This window comes from Monodon monoceros, unplaced genomic scaffold (genome assembly GCF_005190385.1).
Source record: "Monodon monoceros isolate NGI ecotype Baffin Bay Population unplaced genomic scaffold, NGI_Narwhal_1 Super_Scaffold_3, whole genome shotgun sequence".
Lineage (NCBI taxonomy): Eukaryota > Metazoa > Chordata > Mammalia > Artiodactyla > Monodontidae > Monodon > Monodon monoceros.
Window position 1 is genome coordinate 46,865,484 of NW_021703780.1, and position 24,437 is coordinate 46,889,920.

General features: G+C 41.7%; 2 protein-coding genes across 5 annotated transcripts in view; one reads left to right on the forward strand and one right to left on the reverse strand.

The window, feature by feature from the left end:
• The window catches only part of SLC4A7 (solute carrier family 4 member 7), a 125,119-nt gene extending 118,297 nt beyond the window's left edge, over positions 1-6,822 (reverse strand). For all 4 annotated transcript variants that reach the window (XM_029241690.1, XM_029241689.1, XM_029241693.1 and 1 more), the window contains exon 1: positions 6,589-6,822. In XM_029241690.1, the coding sequence (XP_029097523.1) occupies positions 6,589-6,636 (48 nt within the window). In that variant the 5' untranslated portion in view covers positions 6,637-6,822. The remainder of the gene's footprint in view (positions 1-6,588) is intronic.
• On the forward strand, positions 6,635-24,411 carry LOC114907571 (extended synaptotagmin-1-like). The gene is given in 5 exon segments (XM_029243293.1): positions 6,635-6,747; positions 7,163-7,517; positions 16,451-16,504; positions 23,095-23,563; positions 23,566-24,411. Coding segments are annotated over 5 exon segments (1,767 nt in total). The 3' UTR covers positions 24,342-24,411.
• The last annotated feature ends 26 nt before the right edge of the window (positions 24,412-24,437 follow it).

Consider the following 24,437-nt stretch of genomic DNA (forward strand, 5'->3'; position numbering starts at 1 on the left):
GGGGAAGTCTGTCAAGTGGCTTTTGGGAAAGGTTTCCTTATTCCTAAAAAATGTTGCACAAGAGAGGGTCTCTGCTGTCTTTGGATAATGTTGCTTTAGAATGTGATCGAAATGCTACAGCCACCTTGTGAACATGAGAGCCAGTCTAAGACCAAAGCCTCCCCACTAAATGGCACAGTAGAGTAATGGATGGAATATGAGTTCTTAATGAAATCAATGAGTCGCTGAATTGTTACCGAGTCTGTATTCTCATCATGTGAGATAACAAGATGGTAAATTTCCTTTTGTTAAATCACTTGGAGTTGAAGTTATGTAACTTATAGCCAAATACAACCTAATAATATAATTTCATTTATATTTTTGTATTACTTTCTAATAAAAAAAGTTCTTATCAATGACTGCCAAAAAATAATAATAATAACTATTGTCATCTAGTTAAGTAAAATATAAGACTATGAACTTTCAAGGAAGGCACAAAACCAAACTGAGCTAATTTTTAGACTAGGCCTTAGCTGTTTTCTGAATTATAAACCCCTTTGAGATCTGAATGTAAAACTATTTGACCCTCTCCTAGATAATGCATATAAACTTAAAATTTTTCAGTTTCTGGGGATTCACGGACCCCTGAGGCCCTTCCACAATCCCCATGGGCATATCTATTTTAGAAGCAATTTTAAATAGACAGTGCTATATTATCTATGGCACCATCAATACCCAACTCTAGGACAGAACTCAGAGTACTTTTCATGCAAAGCTAATGAAAAACCAGCAGAAAATTCGCCATGAGGCGTTCCTTGGTGCAAAGTGAATAAAGCATACTCAAAGGGATCATATTTAACAATTAATGATATCAGGCAAAGTAAATTCTATTAAATTACTGTGGGAACTTTTACAAGGGGCTGTGGTCTGATTTTTACACAGTTGTCTCTTATTTTAAATAAATAAATTAGGTTCTTACAGGATTAAGAAAGTTGGCCTTTAATTCATCTTATACAATGTGTAATCTTATCTGGGATTTTAAAAACGCAATACATTTTACATTAGACAGTAGTATCTACTAGAAATATAACTGCAGCAAATTTGAACATGACTGTGTAAATGCCCAGGAGAAACAAAAAAAATTCTGTGTGCTTTAAATGCAGATCAAAGAATCCCCAAGCATGATTACAGTCATGCTATAATGATTAGGAGAGAAGAGGTATTAAATTGAAAAGGTGATACATGCAGGGCCACCACATTTGGTTTTGAGGGTGATACAGAAGAGCATTTGGAAGACAGAACCAGTAGGGGCTGAAGCCCAGTCCAGGCTCCTCTCATCAAGCCTGATGCTAAAGTTGCATCTGTCATAATTCAGACAAACACAGCCCTGTAATAACCCTCTTCCCTCCCTTCCCTGACACTTCGTCCCCCCAGAACCCCACCCACCCATGGCAAATATTAAAAAGTGCTAAAATTTTGAAAAGGAAAGATATTTTCTAGATCAAGATAATATCCCAGTAGCCAAAGTATAGTACAATGGGAACTTCTAATTTGAATTCTCAACAAAAATTTGTTTCTTAAGGACTTATTTTAACAGAAACATCTCCAATGAACTCAATGGGAAGAGTCTACTATACATAAATTTGCTTTATTCCTTTTTTGTTGTTGTTGAATGTATCGATTCCTAAAGTGAGAGGAGTTCTGTGTAAGTATTGTCAGTATTTTTTCCAGAATAAAGAGTAGTATTAGGCTGAAAATATTCTGTATATAAAAGAACAGGCACCAAGCACAAAAGCACCAAGTGTTCATTATGTTATGAGAAATTATGAGAAAAAAAGATTTTGAGTATCATCTTGTCCCTTCTCATGCTCTATATGAGTACAGGCATCTTGCACATGTGAATCCATTTTCAAAGATATATCCATTTCCCAAATGTCTCATGAGAGATGATATACAACTCAACAGCTCTCCAAATCGAGCAATCTGACAAAAAGAAGCAATGCAGTCCTAGAATCCGGAGAGAAGGCGATTCTATACTGCCTGACATGCGAAAAGAATGAGAACCAAATGATACCAGTCAACATAACACTCTCTACAAAGAAAAAGAAAGAATATTAAAAATATTAGTGCATCTTTTCTATTTTGTTATGAAAGGTAGATTGTGTTTTACCCTTCACTGTGATACTTACTGTGCCCCCCCCCCAAAAACTGCTCTAAATAAACTTATCAAAATTCAAACTATGGGGCTTCCCTGGTGGCGCAGTGGTTGAGAGTCCACCTGCCGATGCAGGGGACACGGCTTCGTGCCCTGGTTACGGGAAGATCCCACATGCTGTGGAGCGGCTGGGCCCGTGAGCCATGGCCGCTGAGCCTGCGCGTTCGGAGCCTGTGCTCCGCAGCGGGAAAGGCCACAACAGTGAGAGGCCCTCGTACCGCAAAAAAAGAAAAAAAAAATTTCAAACTATGGCTAAAGAAAAATTAAAATACTTAAAAATAACCTCATTGGAGGAAACCTGAAAATATGCTTAAAATAGCCAAACTAGAACCTTTCTATACTGGTATATCAGCTCCAGATAAATATGCAAATCTATAGCATAATCTCATTATCTTCCTAAATCAAGCACTGAAAAAGTGTTTGGCCACTCTCATCTTACAGCAGTCACTGAAAAGCATTCAGCCCATGGAAGCGAAGAGTCAGTACTTTAGGAATCCAGGACTACTCCAGTCTGCTGGCCCTCTGCCCTCAGGAAGACTGTCAGCAGCAGTATCACCAAACACCATCGTAACACTATGCCAACCACAGACCCCTTCATGGTTTATTATCATTATACAGCTGACCCTTTAACAACGCAGGTCCACTTATATGTGGATTTTTTTTCAACAAACACATACCACATCTCTACACGATCCACAGGTGGTTGAATCTGTGGATGTGGAACTGCAGATACAGAGGATTTTCCACTGCATGGAGGGTCAGAACCCCTAACTTCTGTGCTGTTCAAGGGTCAACTACAATTACAAATAATCCTAAAAGTCTCCCCAAGTTGTAAAATTCAATGAGTACTACTCAACAAAATACATAAAGTTGTCTGCGAACAAAAACAGAGGCAAACTTCATTTTAAATTAGAACCTTGGAATATACCCGCTTTGTACAGGAATCAAAAATTCTCTTGTTCAAAAGGAGGCTTAAAAAGAGGGGGAGGTAGCTAACTGAACCTTTACATATATAAACACTTATCTTTATTACTGATACATGCTTATTGCAAAATTGGAAATAATGTATGCAAAAAAGTAGTAACTATAGAAGAATCCTTAATCAATAAGAGAAAGCTAAAATATAAATCAAAAGCCACAATGAATAATCTATAATATTAACCCTATGAATCACCTGTATGCTCCTTGATATAAATGGCCCATTTTGTGAGTTGCAGATACTATCTACTTTAAGATCACATTTGCAGCAAAATACAGTAAGAAAGAAAGGGAAGGAAAGAGGAAGAAAAACCCATTACAGGATGTTGACAAGTATAGGTGCCAAGGTTTTAGCACACCACATACCACTAAAATAACATACCAGGTTCCTCCAACACCAGGTTACTTTGGCTTTCGATTTTAACCTACTCAATTAACAGGAGTTTAGTGTAACAAAACACTCTATTTTCATATCTTAAGTTCTCTTAGAAGAAAACCTGTGTACTTCCCCAGCTCAGTTACCAAATAAACCAATTCTTCAATCCAACTCAACTGTCCCACAGTTTCAGTTGGACTGATGACAGATTTGCTATTGTTCCCTTTATTACATCTCCACAGATCGTGGCCCAGAGGTACCAACTATAAGGCCAAAAGGGAACTAAAATCCTTATAATGTGCCTGGGGTGCTTAATATCTCTAGAGCTAACCATACCTAGTCAGAGAGCTCCCCAAAGAGAATGCATACTTAAAGACCTACCAAAACACCTTCTACTGCCAATCACCACTGAATTCATACCAGGTTGTTAAATTCTTTCATTTCTACTAACAACTACTTTTCTAAAAGTATTTCTAACTCATGAAAATGTTTTAACTGGCACTCACAAGTGGAATTAGCAGGAATGCAAATGCTATCACTGTATTCACTACACATGCCAAAATAAACTCAGTGAGGTTAGGATTCTGCCTACCTTGTCTGCTTATATCCCCAGTGCCTGCCACCTAGGAGATACTTAATAGGTAGTGGTAAAATGAATGAAATTACGTAACAATTATTAACAGAATCCTGTTAAATCATATAGTGCTTAAAAGTAGAACATTTGCTAAAACCTGGGAACCTTCTAAACAGTGCTATTTGTTGTAACAGGATTTAATCTATACCAGAAAATAAGAATGACAGTTCAAATCAATTCTCAGGGAGGCCTAGGATAATGAGTTCTTGTACAAAGCAAACAAAAGTTGCATTTTTTTCTATAAGATAAATGCCTTTCCTCAAAACCATAATCAATGAAAATTACAGAATTTTAAGAGCAGAAGAAACCTTAGAGCCTGATTTATGAAACAGATGGGCTCCAGTCTCAGAGTAATATAAACTGCCACCAATTTATTCAAAAATTTTTGCATAATTACTTACCTAAGATAGAATTTTAGGAGTAATAATTTTATTCTTTTTTTTACTATGCTAAGCAGTTGGCTAGGGGTTAGAGAAGTTATGACTGATGAATACCATAATCTTCCACTTTTATGACATGCATTTACCATTGGAAAATCAGTGAGGAAAGAGTTAATTTTGTCAATACAAATAGTTCCTCTTCCCAGTTTTCAAGTAATAGTCTCTACTACTTAAACCAACAGTTCTCCTGTTCTCTCATTCTATTTTTAGACTGTATGATAGCTTATCATATTTGATTTATATTATCAATTTGTACATGGTTACTGTAGCCAAGTCTTACCTTCCCAAGATTTAGGAGGTATACGCTTCCAAAGTGCTCCCCTGCCATGCCATTAATAACGGTGTTTGATAATCCCTTTGTCATTTGTCTCCCTCATTTGAGCAGAGCTGGTTCTGTCTTGTTGGGTACTACAGAATGGGTTCTAAGTAGTGTTATCACAATGAATGAATGAATGATTTGGAAGGCAATGGCATTATCAGAGGCCTCCTTTGCTAGCTAAGGAGGCAATATTTGAGAACACATCATAGTTTCTCTCCAGCTTTATGTAAACGCTGAGGCTCTTTACTGTTCTGAATTGAAAGTTTGCAAATAATAAATTTAAGAACAGCCAAGTGTATCTGATACATAGTATCAGAGAAGGTGCTAATACATCTAAAACAGTTTATTCAAAGGCCACACAAAGAATTACAGAAGATCCTTAGGACAAACGAGCTTCCAGGATTCCATTACCATCAATATGAGTGATCTTCCCAAAAACCACTGCTAAATGACTTCACTGTCTGGAGACTAAGTTTTTCTCCATGTTTTGAGAATTTATAGTTGAACATGTTGAAATGATGAATGGCTACTCTCCAGGCCCTTACAATAACCTTTAAAAGGACGAGGGGAGCGGGGGGGGGGGGAATAAGTGAAATTCTTGAATAAAAATATGTGAAAAGCAATTTTCCTGTTAGTTGTGAAAGACTGGACGTTTTTCACTGCAACCTTCCCTCCTTTCCTGGTCACCAAGTAAGAGCTGGAAGCAGGAAAATTTCTAACACCTCTATGCCCTTTGAGTCACGAACTATGAAGGGAGGAAAAAAATCACAACTGTGGGGACCTATGCATCCTATATGAAAGCAGGAAGTCAGTTTCTTGAGCGTGGGCCACCCGTCCGGCATCCCAAATGCGAATGCCGACCTTCTGAAAGCCCACCCCCACTCCCATCTCACCCTGAAGCCACCCCCAGCTTCAGCGGAAAACGCGCTTTTGCTAGGCTGCTGTAAAGAGCAGCGCGCAGGGTCAGAACACCTTCCACTTTGCACTTGGCCTGCGGCAGGAAGACACTCGGGTTCTCGCCAGGAGAGGAGGAGGCTGGCCGGGCAGAGTCGGCACTGAGACGCAGCCTTGGCCGCCAACGCAGGCGGCTCGTCCACGCGGCCGGAGAAGTCCCGGAACAAAGCGTGCGGCAGGCGGGTGGGGAAACAGGGAAGACGGAGAAGATTTAACCAGCTCCTCACCACGGCCGTGGCTTAGCCAGGTGGGGCCGCGCTCCTCCTCGCGGGGAGAGGATGGGTTTATCGAGGGTCTGACCTCAAGTCCAGTGCCAAGGCCACTGGAACCGAGACCTGGCGGGGAGAACGCCGGGAAAGAGAGGCGAGCCCCGCGGAGAGGAGGAGGCGCCTGTTCGGCTGTTGACCGGCCGAGCCCCCGGGCTGCCGGGCCCCCCGGATGCCGAGACCCCGGGACGCGGCAGCCGGGATGCCGGCGGCGCGCTGCCGGCCCCCCACGCCGGCCTCCTTGGCGCCGCGCCGCCCGCCCCCAGCTCCGGGCGGTCACACAAAGGGGCTGCCCCGGCGCGCCGGCCGCCTGCGGTGGGGGGGCCCGACCCGGGACCTTTGGCCGGCCCGCCGCGCCCCAGCCTTTGTCCGCCGCGCCCCGAGCCCGCCTGCCAAGGAGCCCCGCCGCCCGCACCCTTCTCGTTACCCGGGTGAGAAGCGGTCTCATCTGCTCTCCGGCCCCGTCCGCCTCCATGGTCGGCCGTCCAGCCGGCGCGGTCCGCCCGCTGCCGCCGCGGCCGAGAGCCGGACGCGCGAGGGGAAACGAACGTGCGCTCGTGAGCGAGGCGCTCGCGTGGGGAAAGCCGTGAGAGAGAGACTGCGGCGCGTGCGCGGAGACCGCGAAGCTGCCTCTCGCGGGCTCTCGAGGCCGCAGCGTGGAACGTGGAGCAAGCACTGAGCTGGAGGGAGGCCGAGGCGGGGAGGAGGGCGCCGCAGAGGCCCGGGGGCGGGGCCAGGCCGCGACGTGAGTAGGCCCCGCCCACACGCCCGCCCCCTGGCGCCACGCCCCCGGCTGGCAGGGGTCCTCCCAGGCGAGTCCCGGCCCGGCGGCCAGGCAGCCCAGAGGTGGAGCGGGAGGGTGGGAGGAAGACGGGCGTTCCAGCCACTCGGAGGCCTTCGGGTTTCCACACTCATCCCGGCGCCACGCCACCTCCTCAGGAGGCCCGCCCCCCTGTAAAATCTTAAGTGACCAAGACTAAGCGTGTAGCTCGTTTTCCTAGTCCGAGGGGGGCTGGGGGTCACCACGGCGCCTACCTCCTAACCACGTTCCTCGTGGCAGGAGGGAAGAAGGTCGCTGCCCATTACAGGGGCGCTCACGGGAACCCCAAAGGAACTAACGGGTCGTTAGGAGTGCTGCAAGGTTTTTTTCTCTGTTCTGTTGTGACGAACCCCAACTTGGGGCCAGTGAAACAGGGAGCACTCCTGGCCAGGTGTCCTCGTGTGCTTGCGCCCCTGACCGGGCACCACTGCGGCACCCCCACCCAAGTCCACCCTCTGGGGCACCCCCTCCCCATATCCACAGCTCTAACTGCGCATGGTGACGGTGCCTGCTACACAGGGTCATTGAAGGATCAAGTGAATTTCTATCCTTAAACGTGCCTGAAACATAGCATGCTTATTAGAGGCATTATTGTTTACTAGGTTGTCTTGCGTGTTTAAAAAAGAGAACAAAAAGATTAGCTGGGAAGAGCTAAATCAGTGCTATGGAAGGAAACTTTATATTCCAGCAAGTCTGGAACGCTTACCCTATCCATCTCAAAATAGATATTAGTAAAGCCCTTTGTCAGAAATAGTTAAGTATGCTGGATGACTCCTTCCTGGTTTGGGTCTTAGTCCCCTTTTTTCCTAAATTTCCCAGAGAGTTACTTCTAGGTGGGCACCCATTATTCACTTACTGTATAAAGAAGCCTACAATTAGACACTGTTACATTAAGGCAAACATGCTGCATCTCTAATCCTCACAACACCACAGTATGTTTTCTGTTATCCCCATTTTACAGATGAAGAAGCTGAGCTTCAGAGAGGTAACTGGTTTTAAATCCTAGTTAGTGGAAGTGCTCTATTGCACCATTCTAATGATTCATTAAAGAAAGTTGTACAGCAACAAGGAAAAGGGATGAAAAGGAAAGAATATGGAGAAAGAGAGGAACTGGAGTTAAAAAAAAATAAAAGAGCCTCCTAAAGTTGTTTAAGGCTTCAATCACTTTTACCCATACCATCACAAGGTAAATATGATTTATATTGAAGAATTAGTTCTGGGGTCTCTTAAAATGCAGCCTCCCTACCAAAAAACTAATTAGTGTATACAGAACATCTTCTATTCCCTTTCTCTGCTTTATTTTTCTATACAGCAGTTATTCTTTTATAACATTCTATATATTTATGCCTCATTATGTTTATCATCTGTATACATACACACACACACACACACACACACACACACACTGATGCAACAAAATTATTTTAAAGGCAAGACAAGAAAAATTTAACATGCACTTTTTTCTGCCATCTGAGCCACTGCCCTCTCCCCTTTCATGTGTATTGTGCATCTGCATTACACATTAGTTAGATCCCCTTAGAAAACACAGGAATGCCTACTAGCCAAAAAAAAAAAAAAAAAAAAAGGCAATATCCTCCTGGCACCAGCAAGGTAATTCCTTAGGAGATAACATTCCTTTCTCAATCCTGTAAGGGGTCACAATGACCCACTATCACCTTGTTGGACTATGTAAACTGTCAATATGTTACTTTGATATAAAACCATTTGTCTCAAAAACGTACATAGCTGTGCTTTGACCTCTAATGGGCAGATCAGTCCTCAGAGCTTTCTGAAAGACTATCTTCTGGGTTATAACCCTCAGGTTGGCTCAAATAAAATTGTCCACTTCTTTCTTAGGTTGACTATCAATTAATTTTTAAATTATCGATTAATTTTAACATCAAACACAGATTAATGTGTGCTCCAGGCTTCCCTGGTGGTTAAGAATCCACCTGCCAGTGCAGGGGACACGGGTTTGAGCCCTAGTCCGGGAAGATCCCACATGCCACGGAGCAGCTGGGCCCGTGCACCACAACTACTGAGCCTGTGCTCTAGAGCCTGCGAGCCACAACTACTAAGCCCGAGTGCCACAACTACTGAGGCCCGCATGCCTAGAGCCCGTGCTCTGCAACAAGAGAAGCCACCCAACAAGAAGCCCGCACACCGCAACGAAGAGTAGTCCCCGCTCACCGCAGCTAGAGAAAATCCCGCGCGCAGCAACAAAGACCCAACACAGCCAAAAATAAATTAATTAATTAATTTTTTAAAAAATGTTTGCTCCATGTAAGCTTCATGCAAACAGTAATTTTTTTGCCTGTTTCATTTTCCTGTTATATTCCCAGCATACCTAGAAGAGTGGTTGGCCTTTGTAAGCTTTCAGTACCTGTGTTAATTGAATGAATTTGGGAGGTGGGGAAGGGGGGAGGCAAACTTCCTTTAAGACCTAGGAGCATCCTGGGAGAAATCTGAGGATGTGGCCAAAGTAGTGACAGGAGCAAAGTAGGAACCTATACCCTTGGTGCCAGAGTTGAAAGAGCTAAGTAGGCAACTTCAAGAAGGGCTTAAAAATATATGTTCAGGAGACCATGCTAGAAAATGAGTTTCTATTAATCCAACTTGTGAAAAGAAAATAATAAGCCCTTGGTTTATTTAATCCACAATTATTTTTTGAGTGACCTCTCTGTTGCCATGCACTTTTTCCACTCCTCAGTTCATCCCACCTGCTGGAAAAATAGTGTAGTAAAGGTCTGAATTATAGAACTGATTACTCTCAATTGCCCGCTTAATTCATATTCAGCCATAGTTCATCCCGAGGTGATGGTTGCAGTAAGTAAAGAAGATAATGTATTAAAATTGCTTTCATGCAAATGGTGATGGCTATAAAATGTTCAAAGGTTCTGAAAGGCAAATTGTTCTCAGTATTTTAAATACTCATCCAAAATGTAGCACAGGGAAACATTTGCTAACCAAAGGTGAATCTGAACCTAAATTCATCACTCACAATGAACTTGTAGCACCTAAAATTAATGACATTTAGCTATATCCCAGATTCAGTACACTTCCTGGGTTTCTGGAACAGTAGGTAATACTAGCAGGGACTTGGATACAACCCCTTGGCAAGATCTTCATCCTGAGGCGTGAATAATCTTCCCACCAACAGCTCTCTATGAGCCAGAACATATTTTTTAAAGAAAAATAGCAGTTTCTCTGTCATTTTGAACAGCTTGGAACCATCCTTTAGCAGAGGATCCTTTGACAATTCTTTATCTCTTCATTGCCTCTTCTTGGTGCTAGCTGAAACTTAAATGTTCCCAATCATCTGATTCTATAAGGAAAACTAAAATCCTTGGAATAGTGTTTACAAGAGCATCAAAGCAGCCTCAGTGGGGAAAAGACAAAAGGAAAATAGTTGAAAAAATTGTTCCTCTTATTTCTGCAGGCTAGGCCTACAGATAAGCTGAAACAAGACAAAAAAACAGACCTGATCTCATGGAGTTCTGAGTGGAGACCGATATAGAAACAAATGCCAGCAATGAAATATGTACACTCTAATGTGGGAATCTCAATGAAGGAGAGTGGGGTGACTTTTGCTAGAGGTAGAAGGGGCAGGGGACTGTCAACTGTGAGAAAAGGATGCATATGAAGGTGTCTGAAAAAGCTACAGAGATACAGTAGATTTAAACTGAGTCATGAATGATAAAGGCATAACTTCATCAAATAAGCATGGGGAGAAGAAGGGCATTACAAGCAGAAGCAATAACAAAATCAATGGCATCACCTGAAAAGGCAGGGTAGTCCAATGGCGAAGCATCCCCCTCTCTGGAGGCAAACTGCATGGGGCTGATTCCCTTTGTGCTAGTGGTTGTGTCTGTAGGCAAGTCACCCACCTTGCCAGTCTTCTTTTTAGAACCCCTCTGGACACTGTAATTGGGGTAATAGTGGCACTGTCATGGGTGTTCCATGAGAGCATAAGGCACAGCACATAACAGACAAGAAACACTCATTACACATTCGTTATGATTATCTGTTTGGGAAACCACGAGGTGGGAAAAAGGTGGGCTTAAGCTCATACTAAAGGAAGAGCCTTATTCACCAGGCCCCTGAGGAGCTTACATTCCCATTAGAGTGTAATTCCCATTACACTTCTCAGGGGCAGAGACCACACCTGTCTTGTCACTGGGGACACCCTGGAGTACCTGGCACATGGTGGGTACATAAAAAATATGGAATGAATGAGTGAACAGCACTAAGGAAATTGGACTTTTTGCTACATGCAGTTACAGACATACCATCAGAGGGCATTAAGGAGGGAAATGATATATTACAGACCATATAAAAGGATGGAAAGGAGAGATGCTAAGAACAAGATTGGTTCAAACTGCACTGCTCAACATGGCGGTTATTGAGCCCTTGAAATATGGCACATGTTAAATAAGATGTGCTGCAAGCTTAAAAGATTTGACACACACAAGAAGAGTGGAATCTTGTTATTCATATTGATTACATGTTGAAATGAAAATATTTTAGATATGTTGGGTTAAATAAACATTAAAATTAATTTCCCCTATGTCTTTTGACATTTTTTAATGTGGCTACTAGAAAATTTTAAATCACATATGTGGCTCACATTATATTTCTATTGGATGGTCCTGGGTTACAAAGCACAGGCTAAGACAATAACAAAGGAAATAGAAAATGTAAGTCTGATATAAGAGATAGTTTGGAAGTAAAATTGATAGAACATAGTGACTCCTTAGGTCTAGAAGCTGCAGGAGGAACAACCAAAGATGATCCATGTCCATGAACAGGTTGAATTTGATGTCCTCAGGATAAACATGTCTGGAACCGAAAACTGAGCTGGATGTATATAGTCTGTGAAACTTATCTGTCTCCACTGAAGCACTAAATCCCTAGACCAGTATCCTCCCAGACACTCTGGAGCATATTATTACTAAAGAGTTAAGCAGAGAGAGAGAGAGAAGGATACAGATCACTAAGATCAAGGTAAATGTGACAGGAAATCTATGTGTACACATACAGTTCACCTACAATGTAACAACACGATCACCATCATTCCTCTTCCTTGATAGAGACACTTCCCCTTCAAGACTTAAAAAAGCATTTTAAGAGAGAAATTATTTGCAAATGATACATCTGGTAATGAACTGTTATCCGAAATATGTAAAGAGCTCTTAAAACTCAACAATAAAATAATACACACCCAATTAAAAAATGGGCCAAAGACTTTAACAGACAGCTTACCAAAGAAGATATAGAGATGGCAGTTAAGCATATGAAAATATGCTCAACATCATATGTTATTAGGGAAATGCAAATTAAAACAACCATGAGATAACACTGCACGCCTGTTTGAATGGCCAAAATCCATAACACTGACAGCTCCAAATACTGGTAAGCATATGGAGCAACAGGAACTCTCATTCATTGCTGGTGGGAATGCAAAATGGAACAGCCACTTTAGAAGACAGTTTGGTGGTTTCTTACAAAAATAATCATACTCTAACCATATGATTCAGCAATTGTGCTTCTAGGTATTTACCCAAAGGAGCTGAAAACTTATGTCCACACATAAACCAATGTTTTATAGTAGCTTTCTTCATAATTGCCAAAACTTGGAAATAATTAAGATGTCTTTCAGTAGGTTAATAGAAAAAAAAACTGAATATACAATGAAATGTTATTCAGCACTAAAAAGAAATGAGCTATCAAGCTGTGAAAAGACACTGAAAACACTTAAATACATATTACTAAGTAAAAGAAGCCAATCTGAAAAGGCTACATACTATATGATTACAACTGTATGACATTCTGGAAAAGGCAAAACTATGAAGACAGTAAAAATCACTTGTTGCCAGGGATTGGTGGGGTGGTGGTGAATGTGGATGAATAGGGAGAGCACAAAGTATTTTTACTCTGTATACCATAATGACAGATACATGTCATTACACATTTGTCTAAACCCATAGAATATACACCACCAAGAGTGAACCCTAAGGTAAACTACGGACTTTGGGTGATTATGATGTGTCAATGTAGATTCATCAGTTGTAACAAATGCACCATCTTGTGGGGGATGTTGATAATGGGGGAGGCTGTGCCTGTGTGGGGGCAGGTCACGTAGGGGAACTCTCTGTACAATGGACCCTTTTCAACGATTTTGGTTTCTTACTAATACATACAAAACCTTTTGTGTGTCTGTTTCTGAATTCTTTTATGCACATATATTCAAAAGTAACTATAATTACTGAAACTAAAGATTGTAAGCACTATCATGGCCAAATAACATAGCAAGTTAGGAAGGGGCCTGGGACCGACTGGACTAGACTAGCTGACTCTCAGCTCATTGTTTCTTCAATAATGTTGAGGTTTTCTGAGTCAGTTCATAGTCACTGGTCACCATCTAGTTTGCTCAGGCATTGGAATAGTGTCATCTACTGTTGAGGAACAAGCGGCAAGTGAGTACAGGATTGGCACTCCGAGATGTGCCAGCAAACTCCTTTTAAAGAGTGTTGTATGTTTTGATGTAGGCAGTGTTCTTTCAAAGTCAGAGTCTATATTGGTCACACCTAGGCACATCTGAGTGTGGTTTATATTTTTGTTGCTTTCCAAAGACTATTCCTCTTAGTGCTTGGGCTAGGGAAGTGCTGAAAGACCCTTGTGGCTTATTTTTTTTCTTCTCAGAACCACTCTTTATATATAGTTAAGTTTTGATAAATGTTTACCCCTTTTATGAAAGTGCTCCCTTCAACCATGTCCATGACTGAGACTACAATGAATTTTGGAGAAGCACTCATCTGAACCAAAGGGGAAATCTAAAAGCTCAAGGTCCCATTTTGAGAAACATAATACAAAAACGTAATAGACTTCGGGGAGGCAGAGATAGAAAAAACATTTTTTGCCAAGGAATCAAAATGCTCAGAACAAAACTTTCCATGAGTGAATGTTAAAGTAAGTACTTATATTGTTTTAGATAATCTTGGGATATTCATAATAATCCCATTTTAAAATAATCTAAAACTAACATTGGATATATCACTTAATGCCTCTGGACTTCTGTTTCCTCATCTATAAAATGGGGATAATTGAGGCCACAATTCCTTATCTTCAGTTGCAAGCTTCATAAATCTCTGAAAAACTTATGGCTTTTCATAACTCATTTGGCTACAAAAACCTAACCTAGACTGAGATGAGGCTGTTTATAGTCTTTATCTCCTTACTGTAGATGCCCATATTCCTCATTACTGAAATATTAATGCGTCTGAAAACAGGATGTTGTCCCAGACTCTACTAGGGGTGTTTCATAACATACATAACTGGCATTATATCACTTGTCTAAATTCTGATAAATTCTGAAATCTAAAATATCTGGCCTTAAGGGTTTCAAATAAAGGATTGCAGACCTGTAATACTTGTTCTGTTTATTTCAAAGATGTTGCAAAAGCCAAATAAGATAATACATAAGAAAATATTTGACAGAATGGTGCTGTACCTACTTTAACTACAGAGAGCCCTGGGGATGCTACTTTTTAGAACTCTGGTGTGGAGACTCTCTCCTCCTGTGGTAGGAGCAGCTTCCACTTCTACGTGTCTTCTTCTAGCCTCCTTTCCTGTCCCACACCCAAGCTGTCCCTCTCCCTTAAGATTTCTCTTAAAGACAGCTACCTATGGTTAGGGGTTCATCCCCACCCGGCCAGTTTGAGTATCTCTCATTGTTCTGTAGCTTTGCTAAACTCAGGCTGGTAAGGAGTTGCCAACAGAGAGTGGAAAGAAATCAGATTAAGTGGGAACATAAGCCTTTGAGGTGCTTCTGAATGTTCTCATCATTCTGGAGATTTCTGCAATCTTCACTGCTTGAGGCCAGAAGCCAAATATAGGGTACGACCTGCACTTGTATGTGAAACAGGACACATACTTTTCCCTTTCTCTCTCTCTCTCTCTCTCTCTCTCACACACACACACACACATGCAACCCAAGCCCCAGTCTATTCAAGTAAATTATGGTAACTTTCTTATACCAGTTGATTCATTTGGTGGGAATAGCAGTTCATCACACGTCACTGGGCACACCCACCCACACAACAACTTCTCTTAAATAATTGTGTCCTTGTAACTTGGGGTAACTAGGACTGAAAAGGTAAGCTTTCCTTTTACTTGTTTTTCATAACTAAGGTTCATGGAGACATTATACACAATTGAAAGTTGAGTGGGGAGAGAAAGCTGAAAAAGATATTTTACAAGGTATGAAGCAATGAGCACGAGCATTTCATCTTTTCTTAGAGACAATTAACAAGAAAAAGCACTGAGAATTTGTCTCCATTTGAGGACTGAGAATATATCCCCCATGAATAGGAATCTTAGTATTATTATTCACCAGTGATTAGTATTATTATTCACTAGCTGTATCTCCCCTTTAAACAACAATTAACAATAGTGCTTATAATATAAGCAGAGATACAGACCATGGTTCCAGTCATTAGCTGCCCTTTGTATATAAAGATAGCCTGGTACTTATCATCAGTAAGACATGTTCTTCAAGACTTTGGTGCAATAGCAGAGATAAGTTGATATGGCTCTTTCCATGTGCTACCAATGGTATGCATTTGTGAAAATATATTGTCAGTTAGGAATACAAGTCTGGGATCACAGAACACATGGAGGATAATTGGTGCATCCATAAATCACATCTATTTCCTAGTGTTTATTGGTCCCTGTGGATCCATCTACTCAAGGATAGAATCCTTTCAATTCCTGAAAAGCAATTTGGCAGCATGTATTAATCTCAAAAAAAAGCATATACTTCAATCCAGCAATTTCATGACTAGGACTGTCTTGTAAGATGTCATAGCTACAGATATAAATTTACATACAAAGGGGTTTATGCCGATGTTATGTGTGAAAGTGAAAAGTTTAAAACCATATAAAACTGAAGCAATGAAAAAATTATTAAATAAATGTTTGCATACCAATATGATAGAATATAATGTACTCATCAAAAAGACATTCTAAACTTTAATGGAAAAATGCTCATGGTATCAAGTTTTGTTAAAAGATCTGGATACAAACTTGATATAGAGTATAATCCCAGTTATAACTATCTATCAATGAGTGATCAATTGAAAGTAATATTAGAATTTAATTAAAATATTAAAAATTAACAATAGACTAAAATGCTAACAGATGTTGCTGAGTAGTAGGATTATGGGGGATTTCTAAATTTAAAATTTCATTCTTTGTAGGTTCTACAAATATCTACTATGAATAAATTATATTTAATTGAGAAAAAAGCTGTAAACATTATTTTTAATACAAAATAGTCTAAAATACTAGTGGAAATTTTACAATGTTTTATAATAGGAATATTCCAAACTTAAATACCACATTTAAAAAGCCAAACACATTAAAGCTAAACAGTGTAAATACAGTATAATGATATTCATAACCTGTTAAGAGGACCACTTCTCTCATTGAGGCCAAGTCAAAACCTGAATGGGTTAAACTAAAGCCTGCCATGAAGTCTGTTGAGTATGCTGGGGGTTCCAAAGGGAGAAGATTGTTAAGTTATTAAATAAATATTCTCAATGGCATAATTTCTGGATAAGAATTTTTTTTTTTAATGAAGAGAAAGAAAACTGCAGGAGTTTCAGAAAGTCTTGTATCTAGGAGACTAAATCCAGCTGGTAGAGTAGCCCATTACCTAGCAACCTAATGAAGGTTTCATAAAGGTGGCATTCAAGTCCATAGGTCATCAGCATCAGCAAACACAAATTTGAATTAGAAGTTTTCTGCCACTTATTATAACCAATCTTCAAAGATGTGCCAAATAAGCCTTCTTTAGAATGAAAGCCTGGTTGGAAGTTAGAGTTGTTGTCTTTGCTTTAAATTCTGTTTGACCAGCGTTTTCCAAGTGTGCTTGTTCATAAGGATTGTCTGGGCTACTTGTGAAATATATGGAGTTCCCTAGAGATCATGATTCAGCAGATCTGTGATGGTGCCAAAAGGAATCCATTATTTTAACAAGGGCCCTAGATGATTGCTATGACCAGCAATATTTGAGATATATTATAAACTTCCATTTCCTTTCTATCAGTTCTTGCTAGTTCTAATTACATGCTATCTTATCTGTTTGATAACTGTTTAACATGTGCCTCTACCAGCAAACAGCAAGTTCCATGAGAGCAGAAATGGTATCTATTCATTCCTGCCCCTCCAAGGACCTGTGTGGTACATATGGTGAGCAGCTGAGTAGACATTTGAATCAATCAATCAGTGAATCAAAATTTCTTTTGTTGTATCTAATAAGAGACCACATTAAGTCTGAATCATCCTCAAGCTTGTAGGTAAAACCCTGCCTCTGGAAAACACAATGGAACGTAGAATATATTATACTCTGGGAGGGAGTGACCTTTTGTTACCTTAAGGAGAGTACCCAAGCAAAACGGGAAGAGTATTGCAAAAGAGGAGATGCTGACTGCCAGACACATTAAGACATCACATTCATAGAGAAAACAAATATCCTGTCCATATCTACCTATCTATCTAGATAATACTTATTACTTAGGCAAGCATATTGCATGCTGATCTGATATGAAAAAAAAATACAAGACATAACTTCCTGGCTCCTTTGAGGCCACTCTGAGGGGAAGAGATTGCCAAGCAGGTGAAGGGCCAGTACAACTGAATAGGGTTCCACTTTCTTCTAATATTTAGACTCACCAAGAACTATACAGGCAAAGAATATTATAGAAAAAATTTTTCTCTAGTTTTTGAAAGATTAAATTAGAGATGAGTATTGAATATTAATTGGTTGAAGTATGGCCCTTGTATAGTTAAATAAATTATACAGTAGGCTACCATGAAAATACAGTAAACGATTGCATACGTAGCCACTGAGCAGGTGTTTATAAAATGCTCATTGAATCAACTTGTCAGGACAGAATTAATTCTGGAGAGTGAGCTACATGGAGTTCTCCAGCTGTAGCCTATCTACTCTACTACCTCCACCAGCCCCCATGGCACTGTCCACAGAGATGGCACTTCTGCCCTCACTATGGGCCATCACACCTAGAGAAGCCTGTTACTACTGTGACCTGGACTTCAGAGGACTGAGGTCACCATTGCTACTTACTCTTGGCTCCTGGGTAAGTTTTCACACTCACCTGTCAAAAAGGTGTGTCTGTGGGTGGGGGGCAGGGATGGTCAGAAGATGAATTGCCCATGGGCACAACTGACCGGCCACTGTTTCTGCAAATAAAGTTTTATTAAAACTTAGTCATGCCCATTCATAAAAGTATGGTCTAAGGGTGATTTCAGCATTACAACAATAGACTTGAGTAGTTGTGACAGAGATCATCTGACCCACAAAGCCTCAATTATCTACTGTCTGTCCCATTAGAGAACAATTTTGCCTACACCTTGCCTGGATGCATGGGGCCAGATCATAGCAATTATTGTAATGAAATTCTTATGTGGCATTTACTGTTCGCCAGGTAGTAGTCTAAGGTCTTTTCATGTGTTAATATTCCTCACAATCCTATGAGGAAACTAAGGCGCTAAGAGGTTAAAATAACACAGCTAACAGGGACCAGCCTAGATAGGAGATGTACTGCAGAGTAAGTAGGTTATCACAGGCTCCAAAAATGATGAACAAAATCATAATTTGGAAGCTCTAGTAGAGAAGCAAACAAATCATGATGGACATTGTAAGAACAATGCGATCATGGAAGCAGGTTATTACTAATAACCACATTTTGATCAGCTGCAGATTTCTCTTGTGTATGGAATTAGATGAAAAAGTAATGTTTAAGAAAATTAAAAACACAGAAATTACCCAAAAAAGCTTTCTTCAAAAATTATTTACTCCAGAGTTTCTATATTTAAAGTATAATTTATGCTTCAAGGTAGTCCCTTTGAGATACTCTTCATTTACTAAAAGTAATTCAAAATGTTTTTGAAACTTATATTTGAAAATTATCTTCAGAACCAGTTTACTGACATAAGAAACCCAGTGTTTTTAATTTATGGTTCCATAGTTATAAAGTTTATTTTAGTCCCAAGTGGTATTATTGATATTACTTAGTTTTATGGCCCGCTTTATTCACCAGATATGACCCCTCAGAGACTTCTGACTTCTTTAGAGAAGTGAATCCATCCCAAAGCAATTTTAAGGATGAAGATTTTCCATAGCCTTATCTGAATAGTTCACTGCTATACACCAGAACCTGGTGTAATAAATGTTCAAAAAATATTTGTGACCAAATGGTGACCTTCTCAAAAAGAAGTTCCAAAAATGTTACAGGAAATTACAACTACTGGAAAATCCATCAGGGTGGTTGCTTTGAAGAAACATGCATTTGGCTCATCAAATTCCTCTGATTCATCTCTTCAACGAACACTCATGGAGAGCCAGAGATAGTTACATAATTTGTGGGGCCCAGTGCAAAATAAAAACGCAGGGTACCTTGTTCAAAAAGGAGAAAAAAAGTGTTTGTTTTTTTCTTCTGAGTCTCCTTCTCAACCCGTCCTTTCGTTTTTTATTTGCTGCTCAGCATCGTGTCCCCTTGGACACATGGGTACTTGCAAAGAGAGTGCATATCCTCACAGATGCTGCAGACTCTGTGCAGGACTCCACATGTGAGCACAAGAACCTGCCCAATCCCTCATTGTTCCTGCACCAAAGCGGGGTGCTGGAGGGGAATGGGCGAGGGAGACAGTGATCATGGGTCGGAGGTGGAGGAGCCTCCCAGGGACCAGGTGGAACTAGGTGGGACCAGGTGGGAGCCTAGGCTCCACGCCCCTGGCACATGCTCCATCATTCCATTGACTTCACTTATAAAACATTAAATCCAAAGACAAATGATTCAGAATTTCAAGACTGCACTGATGAGCGTTAAACCCCAAATGTTCATCTCCCTTGCAAGTGCTCCTGAAGATGGCCCTAGTGAGAACCCACTGTGTGCTAGGCCACGTGTGTAGCATGCAAACAAGACAAAGACAAGGTCTGTCCAGGAACCTCTATGTCTTAACAGGGAGAGCAGATAAGGAAAGAGGAAATGATCCTGCAGCGTTTAAGAGCATTGATACAAACACAAGCAGACCCTGGTAGCTTGTGTCCTGGTGTCAAGGAAGGAGTCCCCAGTACAGAGACTGCTCAGTGAAACCTAAAGTAGAGGAGGAATAAAACCAAAGGAAGATTGTAGACAGAGGAAATAGCCCTGGATGAACTAGGGGTGGAGAGCATGGGACATTGCAGGACCTGAAGAGGCTGGCTAGATCAGGAACACACATTTCAGGGCTGGCAAGTGGGAAGAGGGGGCTTTCTCCATTATGTTAGGGAATTCCAACATTTTCTGAGGGCAATGGGAGACATTTAGAGGAATTTAAGACGGTGAATGACTTGATCAGACCTATGTTGTATAAAATCATTCAAGTTGCAGTGCGAAGAAGAAAAGTTCCAAAGCGTGGGAAATTTGGCAGAGAGAGCAGTCAGGGTCAAAGGAGAGGCAGTAGAGGGCAGTTTGGGGAGGTATGGGAGGCACTAGGTAACTAAAGGGGACTTGCACGGTATAAGGAAGAGCTTGGATACAGAAGACTGAGGCATGTAGAATTCCCTTCAATATTAATCTGGTAGGTGGGGAGCAGAAGTATCAAGACAGAGCAGGCTGAAACCTGCATTGAGCATGCTTCTTTGGAGGCCTGGACAAGATTAGCTATAGGCTCTGGCCACCCGTTGTTCTAAAATTGTGACACAGCATTGAAACCTGAGCGCTGTTCTGGGGCCTGTTAACAGCACTCAGTTCCACACCCTTCCTTACCAAAGAACTTACTCTGCAAAGCAAATATAACAACGCTGGGGGAATGTTATCTCAGCAATTCCATAAATGGACCACAGGTAAAATATGAAGACACATTTCGTTCCCTTTAAAAAGCATGGGATATGTGTCTCTGTTTAATCTTTAGGCCTGTGCACATAGAATAGCATCATGGGGTAAATGTTGGGGAGATGGTATCCTAACACATTCAATTTGCCCTACAACTTTCTGAGTACATGAAGTATCTACTGTATTTTAGCAATCCCTAGCTTGCCTGTCAGGTGCAATAAAAGTGACTGATAGTTTCAAAAGTAATTTGGAATCTGAATCTGATTTGCTGAACGGTGTGGCGAGTGCTGTAAGGGATAGCAGAGCTGGTCCAAGGAGCTTGTTGGATGTGCAGAACTGTGGGCATTTGTACACACTTAAAGATCAGGAAGCACAGCTTTTACTGTCTCCTTTCGGACCATAAGAAGGTTATCATTTGAGCTGGGAAAGCCATAGGCAACCATTGAGGGCAGAAATTTTAAAAACTGCTAAATAATGTGGCATGAAATAAAAGGGTAATAAGACTTAATGAGAGAAGGGCTATCACCACTAATGTTCTCACAGGATATCAGAGTACCGTTTCACTTCGTGTTGGGTTATAATTAATTGCTTTCATGCCTTCCGTGTTGAATACCAATAAGTTCCCTAAGGACTAGAGACATGGCCCACTCATTTTTGCCTCCCTCTCAGCTCTCTGTACATTTTCCATAAAGTACATAAAGATTTGTTAGATAAAGGAATGAATTAAACACCTTCGTCTTTGGTAATATGATCCTGGCTGGTTTTTAACAGATTAAATTTTTAGGGGGATTTTCTTAGCGAAGACATAAGAAAATGTGCAGGGTCAGGACGTCTCTTGTTCATCCTTTACTGCATGTCCTGGTAGCTCCAACATTGCCCTTCAGCTCTGCATGGGAGGAGAGGGGGAAGCTGACCCTAACTGCACAGCAGTAGTCTAAGTCAAGGATATCAAACTAACTCTTCAGGAAGTGAGCCGATTAAATGTGATTTCCTTAGATATGAGGCTAATAAACAAAATTTAGTTAAAGAATCAAAACCCTTTAGATTCTTATTTTCCCTAAAGTGGTACAAATAACTGATATCCTGTGATAAAAATAAATGAAGACCATGGGAAAATTTTCTCATTCTTCCCCAGTGCATTGTCTCCTCTTTCATGCCTCCTATGACATGAAAATCAGCAGAAGAACTTCTCTTTTCTTTCCCCTTTTGCTGGGTGGTAAATACCAGCTGGAGTTTTGTGAGCAGTGAGTAATACACCTGGCACAAGACCAAGGTAACTGCCACCTGAAAACTTTCCACTCTGCCATTATTCTCCAGCTCAGGAGTCTTATGGTCCAAATGGACGACTGGAGGAAACTACCCATGTGAGCTCTCATTTATTTATTTTAAAATTTATTTTCTGTTGGACTATAGTTGATTTACAATGTTGTGTTAGTTTTAGGTGTATGGCAAAGTGATTCATATATATGTATACATATACATATATCTATTCATTTTCAAATTCTTTTCCCATGTAAGTTATCACAGAATATTGAGCAGAGTTCCCTGTGCTATACAGTAGGTCCTTGTTGGTTATCTATTCTATGTATAGTAGTGTGTATATGTCAATCCCAATCTCCCAATTTATCTCTTCCCCCACCTTTCACCTTTGGTGACCATAATGAGCTCTCATCTACAGGACGTTTCCTATGGCGTGAGTGCCTGCTCAGGCTGCTGTCAACCCTCCATGGCCCTGTGCCCAGCCCATGCTCAAATGTCTAATCTCACAAGGGTTTCCTCCTGTTTCTTGGCACACAGCCAGCTCTCTCTCCCTTGGCCACAACTTGGCACATTCTCAGGGATGGAAACCAACTTTAATATCATAACAAGAAAAATACATTCAGACCATCAATGTAGCAGAGGCTGCCTTGACAGTTCCCTGCATGCACCCCTCAGGCTTGATTTGCAGGCTTCCAACAGTCAGTTTCTGCCTCTCTGTCCCTCCCAGCCACTTCCTTAAGCCCAGGGAGACTGCTGCCCCTGGGCACAAAGCAGACCTGAAGTTGAGAGAACAATAAGCCCTGGTGACTAGTATCCCTGCTTCCTTGCCCTTCCGTCAAGATAATTCTCCACTGTGTTTTGTTTTTCACAGTAGGGTTAAGCTCCTGACTACCTTTGATAGGCTGCATTCTCCATCCCTATATCATCACCTGCTACCATCTAACATTTCCTAAACCTGGGAGGACGAAGCTTCCAGAGCCGCGTTGTTGAGGAAGATCTCAATCCCCATTGGAATGAGGTATTTGAGGTGATCGTCACATCAATTCCAGGCCAAGAGCTAGAGATTGAGGTTTTTGACGAGGACCTGGACAAGGATGACTTTCTGGGCAGGTGTAAAGTGAGTCTCACCACAGTCCTAAACAATGGCTTCCTTGATGAGTGGCTGACCCTGGAGGATGTCTCATCTGGCTGCCTACACTTGCGTCTGACCCCCCATCCCACTGCTGCTGAGTTAGAGGAGGTGCTGCAGATGAACCATCTGATACAGACTGAGAAGAGTGAAGAACTGGCAGCAGCCCTGCTCTCTGTCTACCTGGAGCGGGCTGAGGACCTGCAGCTCCGAAAAGGTACCAAGCCTCCCAGCCCTTATGCTGCTCTTGCTTTGGAAGATACTTCTCATAAAACTAAGACTGTTTTCCAAATGTCAGGAGTGCCTCCTCTCTCATCAGGAAACCAAACTCTGAGAGCCTGGAGTTGCAGGTTCCGGGTGAGGGGACTGGCACACTGGGCTTGTTATCCTTGCCTCTCTCTGAGCTCCTCGTGGCTGACCGGCTCTGCTTGGACCACTGGTTTGTGCTCAGCAATGGTCCAGGGCAGGAGCTACTGCAAGCACAGCTAGGGATCCTGGTGTCCCAGCACTCAGGGGTGAAAGTTCACAGCCACAGCTACAGCCACAGCTCCTCTTCTCTGAGCGAAGAACCAGAGCTCTGGGGGGAACTCCCTCACATCACTTCCTCAGCCCCAGAGCTCCGGCAGCGCCTAACACACAGTGACAGTCCCCTTGAAGCTCCAGCCTGGACTCTGGGCCAGGTGAAACTGACTGTTTGGTACTACAGTGAAGAACGCAAGCTGGTCAGCATCGTTCACAGTTGCTGGGCCCTTCGACAAAATGGACAGTATCCCCCCGACCCCTACGTGTCACTGTTGCTACTGCCAGACAAGAACTGGGGCACCAAGAGGAAGTCCTCACAGAAGAAGAGGACCCTAAATCCTGAATTCAATGAATAGTTTGAGTGGAAATTGTCACTGGATGAGGCCTTTCGGCGAAAGCTGGATGTCTCTGTGAAGTCTAGTTCCTCCTTCATGTCAAGAGAGCATGACCTGCTGAGGAAGGTGCAGTTGGACCTCGCTGAGATAGACCTTTCCCAGGGTGCAGTCCAGTGGTATGACCTCATGGATGACAAGGACAAGGGCAGCTCCTAGGAGCCAGAGATTACCAGCCTGACTGCTCTGTCTCCTTGCCTTGCCTCTCGCTGCATCACCACCTCAATGTGATGAGCCTAAAGCTTGGAGTCCGAG